Source organism: Nematolebias whitei, unplaced genomic scaffold (genome assembly GCF_014905685.2).
Source record: "Nematolebias whitei isolate Nwh7 unplaced genomic scaffold, NemWhi1 Nwh_scaf_1523, whole genome shotgun sequence".
Lineage (NCBI taxonomy): Eukaryota > Metazoa > Chordata > Actinopteri > Cyprinodontiformes > Rivulidae > Nematolebias > Nematolebias whitei.
Window position 1 is genome coordinate 1139 of NW_023620068.1, and position 6389 is coordinate 7527.

General features: G+C 36.3%; 1 protein-coding gene across 1 annotated transcript; it reads right to left on the reverse strand.

The window, feature by feature from the left end:
• Window positions 1-5197: 5197 nt before the first annotated feature.
• On the reverse strand, window positions 5198-6214 carry LOC119429476 (voltage-dependent calcium channel gamma-8 subunit; the record flags this gene model as incomplete). The annotated part of the gene is given in 1 exon segment (XM_037697093.1): window positions 5198-6214. A coding segment is annotated over 1 exon segment (794 nt), but the record flags the coding sequence as incomplete, so codon positions are not given.
• Between the last annotated feature and the right edge of the window lie 175 nt (window positions 6215-6389).

A 6389-nucleotide genomic window follows, 5' to 3' on the forward strand; every position in this document is an offset into this window, starting at 1 on the left:
AAAAATGAAAACCTTTCATTATGTTTTATGTCAAAGAAAAGATGGTTAAAACTTTTTAGATGGAGATTTAACATCCAGGTAACACTGTATACACATTAAAATAGTATACATTTCACATAGTTTTTTAATGACATCAGCAGGCTTAAAAAGTTAAATCTCACGCTTAAATATTAGTTTTAACAGCTTAAACGCATCAAAAATATCACAATCTTGCCTCGCAAAGCTTTAAATCAAGATCGGTTTTATTGTTACACAAAAATATTATATTTTCTACATTTTAATCAACAAGTTTCTGATTTCCTGTATTGCACTTCTGTTGTTTTCATATGAGACCGTGGCATCACTTATTCGTGTTGAGGGTCCAGTTGTTTCAAACGCTGCACAAACGTGAAGCAACAAGCAGAAAACACTGAAAATGCTGGACTGTGTGAAATACAGGAATATAAACTGCAACTAGTTTTTGTCATGTACAAACATGCTTCAACCATAAAAACTTACACCAAAACTAACAAAAATGGTAAAACATATGAACAACAAAAAAGGTTGAATCATGTCATCTGGACTTCGTTTTTTTGTTAAAAAGAAACGTTTCGCCCCTCATCCAGACTTGTGAGAGAGCCAGACTTCAGGGGTATCTGAGGCAGGCTTGGAACACAAGAGTCAGGGTGGCTTCTGGGTAATACCAGATGGCTAGGCCTCAGACTGACGAAGCCTCTTGGATGAGGGGCGAAACGTTTCTTTTTAACAAAAAAACGAAGTCCAGATGACATGATTCAACCTTTTTTGTTGTTATATACCTGGATAACTGAGAAAACAAACTTTGTGTTTTGGTAAAACATATGGTTTTTCCAAATAATTTAAACAATGGATTTAACTGAAGATCAAACAATTTACCAAATCATATTAAACTGAATATTGTATGTTTATTTTAGCACAGTGATGTTTTAGTATTTATGTGTTGCGTCACCTCTTTTCTTAATATCAAACATCCATTTGTTGAAAACCAGAGATGCCGCTTTGTAAATATTTTAAACCTATTACTTATTCTGTTAGTTCGGCATGGTTTTATCATGCTGTTGTAACATTACAGATTTTAGTTTGGCAATATCTTGCTTAAACAAGGAAGACCTTTACTTATACTGTATATGTTGTGTTTATTGTGATGTGCATATAATTTATTTTTCTGCAATAATTACATTTTAATGTGACTTTAACATGAATCATTTCAGGACCAAAAAAGGTTTCCTTTTTTTTTTTATATGAAAATTATGATGGAGTATTAATGCCATGCTAATAAAAAAAATTACATTACGAGAAAAAAAGTCATAAAATTACGAGAATAAAGTCATAGTATCACAAAAATAAATTTGTAATATTATGAGAATAAAGTTGTAGTATTACAAGAATAGTCAAAATATTACGAGAATAAAGTCATTGTATTACGAGAATAAATTTTTACGAGAATAAAGTCGAAATATTACGAAAATAAAGTCGTAGTATTACTAGAATAAATTTGTAATATTACCAGAATAAAGTCATACGAAAATAAAGTTGAAATAATACAAGAATAAATCTGTAGTATTACGAGAATAAAGTCGTAGTGTCATGAGAATAAATTCATAATGTTGCGAGAATAAAGTTGTACGAGACTCAAGTCGAAATATTGCAAGAATAAAGTTGTAGTATTACAAGAATAAAGTCGTAGTATTACAAGAACAAATTCTTAATATTACGAGAATAAAGTCGTACGAGAATAAAGTTGAAATAATACGAGAATAAATTTGTAGTATTACGAGAATAAAGTCATAGTATTACGAGAATAAATTTGTAATATTACAAGAATAAAGTCGAAATAATACGAGAATGAAGTTGTAGTATTACGAGAATAAATTCTTAATATTACAAGAATAAAGTTGTACAAGAATAAAGTTGAAATAGTACGAGAATGAAGTCATAATATTAGGAGAATAAAGTCATAGTATTACAAGAATAAATTTGTAATATTAGGAGAAAAAAGTCGTACGAGAATTAAGTCGAAATTATAGGAGAATAAAGTCGTAATATTCCCATAATAAAGTCATAATATTATCAGAACTCCGTCATGAAAAAGCAATCTTAAATCTGCAGTAAAATGATGAATGTTGAGCATCTTGTTAAGTTATACTTTGGTACTGGTTTTACAAATAAGGAAATACTTAATCTGTTAGCACATCAGCATTAGATTATTATCAGTATCAGGACTTTGAAACTGTGCAAACAACTATGTCTGTTTCGGAGAAATTCAAAGCTGTTTTTTAAATTTGAAAACGACTTTTCTGGTAATATTACAAGTTTATTCTCGTAATATTATGACTTTATTCTTGTAATATTATGACTTTATTCTTATACGACTTTATTCTCGTAATATCATGACTTTATTATCATATTATTTTGACTTTATTCTCGTACGACTTTATTCTTGTAGTATTGACTTTATTCTTGTAATACTACAACTTTATTCTTGTAATGATATGACTTTACTCTCGTAATACTATGACTATTCTCGTATTATTTTTACTTTATTCTCATATGACTTTATTCTCGTAATACTGACTTTATTCTTGTAATATTTCGACTTTATTCTTGTACGACTTTATTCTAGTAATACCATGACTTTATTCTTGTAATATTATGACTTTATTCTTGTACGACTTTATTCTCGTAATGTTATGACTTTATTCTCGTATTAGTTTGACTTTATTCTTGTAATACTATGACTTTATTCTCGTAATATTTTGACTTTATTCTCGTATGACTTTATTCTACTAATATTATGACTTTATACTTGTATGACTCTATTCTCATATTATTTGGACTTTATTCTCGTATGACTTTATTCTAGTAATATTATGATTTTATTCTTGTATGACTTTATTCTCATAATATTATGACTTTATTATCGTAATACTATGACTTTATTCTCGTAATATTTCGACTTCATTCTCATACAACTTTATTCTAGTAATATTATGACTTTATACTTCATCCATCCATTATCTTTTACCCTTTTCCATTTTGGGTCACGGGGGTCGCCGGTGCCTATGTCCAGCAATCACTGTGCAAGGGGCAGGGTACACCCTGGACGGGTCGCAAGTCCATCACAAGGACACACAGAGACAAGACAAACAACCATTCACTCTCTCTCTCACACACCTAGGGTCAATTTAGAGTTACAAGTCAGTCTAACATGCATGTTTTTGGTCTGTGGGAGGAAACCAGAGTACCCGGAGAAAACCCATGCATGCATGACGAGAACATGCAAACTCCACCCAGAAAGGCTCCTGGACCGGGATTTGAACCAGGGACCAACTCGCTGAGAGGCAGCAGCTCTACCAGTTGCGCCACCGTGCTGCCCATGACTTTATACTTGTATGACTTTAATCTCATAATATTATGACTTAATTGTCGTACGACTTTATTCTCGTAATTTCATGACTTTTTCTCGTAATTTAATTATTTTTATTAACGTGACCCTAATAATCCATCATAGACAATAATTATAATATAAAATTGTATTTATATACATTAGAATTTTTGTCTTCATTTAAAGAAGTTATAGGATTTTCATTCTGTGCAAATGGTTCACGAACATGTTCACGTCTCACAAGAAATAAGCGGTATATGTAAGAAAAGACAGAAGTCTGTGAAAATGTTATAGATTTTTTTATAAACTTCGTGCAATACAGTGTTTATCACACATTTAGATAAACCATAATCATCTTTTTGTCTAGATTGATCTATTCTCAACTACATATTATTTATATTGCCCACATAAATGCTGTCTGTGTGCAGTTTAGTCACATCTGTTCTTTTTCTGAAATGAAATAAAAAAAAACCAAAAACAAGATTAAAGAATCTGGAAGCATCTGATAAACGTAATTTCTTCATTTGACCATGTAGCAGGTTTAGACCTGGATCTGCAGTCTGTCGCTCAGGACAGACTCAAAGAAGAAGAGTTGGGATTGACCGAGGGTGGGTGGGTGGGGGGGGGGTGATGTGGGGGGTGGCTTACATTCACTTCAACATGAACAGGTCACACTCAGGAGTCGGCAAGCACAGTGAACAGAGTCTTTGGGGAAATTAAAGGTCTGTCTGTGATAAAACTGCAGCTAGAGATGTGAATAAATGGAGGGGAAGGGGGGTGGGGGGCACTTGTGACCAAATATGAGGGAAATTGGAAAGTTTGGCCGGATGAAACCAAACAGCAGGAGTCCAGTGACTCAAACCACTTGCCCAAAAGCACAAAAAATGGTTCCAAAATGTAGCGGCTTTAAAATACTTTACAAACAGATGAAGGCATAAATTACAATGTAGATTGTAGAAGCTATTCTCTATAGTTTTTTTCTTTTTAACCCACATACATGTTTTTTTAAATTATTATTATTGTTTTTGCAAGTGAAAATGATGATTTGCACATGTCACTTTGGGACTTTTTGTAAAAATAATAATAGTTAAAAAAATTAATTCTGTATTTTTTCCTCCTCTGGAAGCAATCACCCCCTGATTCTGTACAAACATATTTAGAGGTTTTTTTTTTCTTCTCTGATAACCCACCTCAGTCAGAGGTTTCTGGTAATGCCCCAAGAACAAACATCTTCAACACAATAAAGCTACAAGTACTACTGTTCACACTGATCGGGATGGAGTTAGGACTGACAGAGGCCTGTAGAAAAACCCGGACTGGTACGAACAAATGACACCTGTGAGTTGTCTCAGCCACTCACGGTACTGTTGCATTTCTTTTAAGTTCAGTTATTGGAAGACAATTTACAGTATTCACATCTGACTTCATTTTGGAAATGAAAGTTTTAGAATGTTGAGGACTGAAAAAAACAAACAAACAAAAAAAAAAACAGACTCTCGTTGTCTCATGTTTCGTACCCACACTCACACCCACACACACTTGACGTTTTGACACACAGCTCACCGGCCGTCGTCTCAGCGGCTCTGCATGGAAGAATTCACAGTAAAAGTCGTAGACATCGAATGTTTGTGAGAAATAAAATGAGAAAAATTAAAGTTTCATTCCAAACCAGTGTTTGCAAACACAGCTAGTTGGTAATAACACCAAGAATAATCACAACAACAATTTACGCTGATGATGGTTAAATTAGCTGTAATATTGCATGGAGATTAAGTGAAACGTTATATTAGCGCGTGTTAATTGCGTTTGATTTTTATTAAAATAAATCTTTTCTAGCACATTAAAATATCAAAATAGTTTTATTGTAAAGGTTCATTGTTGTTGTTATTATCTTTCTGTTATTACTGTGTTGTTTCTTCTCGGTGAGGATAAATAACGGTGAACATGGAGGGAGAGTTCCAAATTTCCATTCTTCCTTTTCATCATCACCTTCCTCTCCCTTTCTCCGCCCCTCCCTCTACACAGGAGTCGTCTTCCTGTTAAGGGTGTTGGAGTTGCTCTCCCTGTCTCCCTTCAACCTGTCCAGAGTCCCCATGCCTCGCTCCCTGTCCACTGAGGATGACGTGAACGGTGGGGGGCCGGAGCCCACAGAGTTGGCCATCTGTGCATTAGAGTTGGAAGAGTTGGCAGGGTTGTGGGACTTGAGGGAGGGTAGCGTGCCGCTCATCATCAACCCCCCTCCACCACCATCCTTGGGGAAGCAGTTGTGAAGCTGGTAGAGCGTGGCCCTGTCTACAGTTCCATACATGGGCGGCAACCCCCCTAGTTTGGGGTCACGGGACAGCGTGTAGAGGGAGATGTCGCCGCCCAGGGCTGTGTGGGAGCGGGAGTGAGGGTTGGGCAGGGTGGACACCGAAATGGGGCCCTGGGAGAGCAGCGCCGATGGGGGTAGGCCAAAGTTCTTACCCCCACCTCCGACGGGTGAAGGGTCACGGGAACGGGAGGGGTCGGTGGAGCGCGAGGAGGAGCGGGAGCGGCGGCGGAAGCGGTAGCTGGGCAGGCGGAGCATGGCGTGCGTGGTGCTCTTGAAGATGTCGGTGCGGGAGCGGCAGCGGAGCTCCTTGTTCTTTTCAATGTAGATGTTGACTGCCAGCACCCCCACCATCTCGGCCATGATGAAGGACAGACCTCCAAAGTAAAAGGACCACCCATACGAATACTGCCATTTCTTGTCCTCGTCTTTCTTTGGTGAAATGTCCCCCAGTGCAGCGGAGATGTAGACGATCACGCCGATGATGTTACTCAGACCTGTGGTGCAACAGAAAACAACGTCCTGAGGATTCAGAATAATAAATTTCTGCTATGATCAGTTCTAACATTTTCAATGCAGATCACGGGGGTTATGCTCCAGACACCTCTGCGATAGGCGAAAATCTGTGAAGTAGGAGCGTTATATTTATTTTAGTTTTATATATATATACAGTAT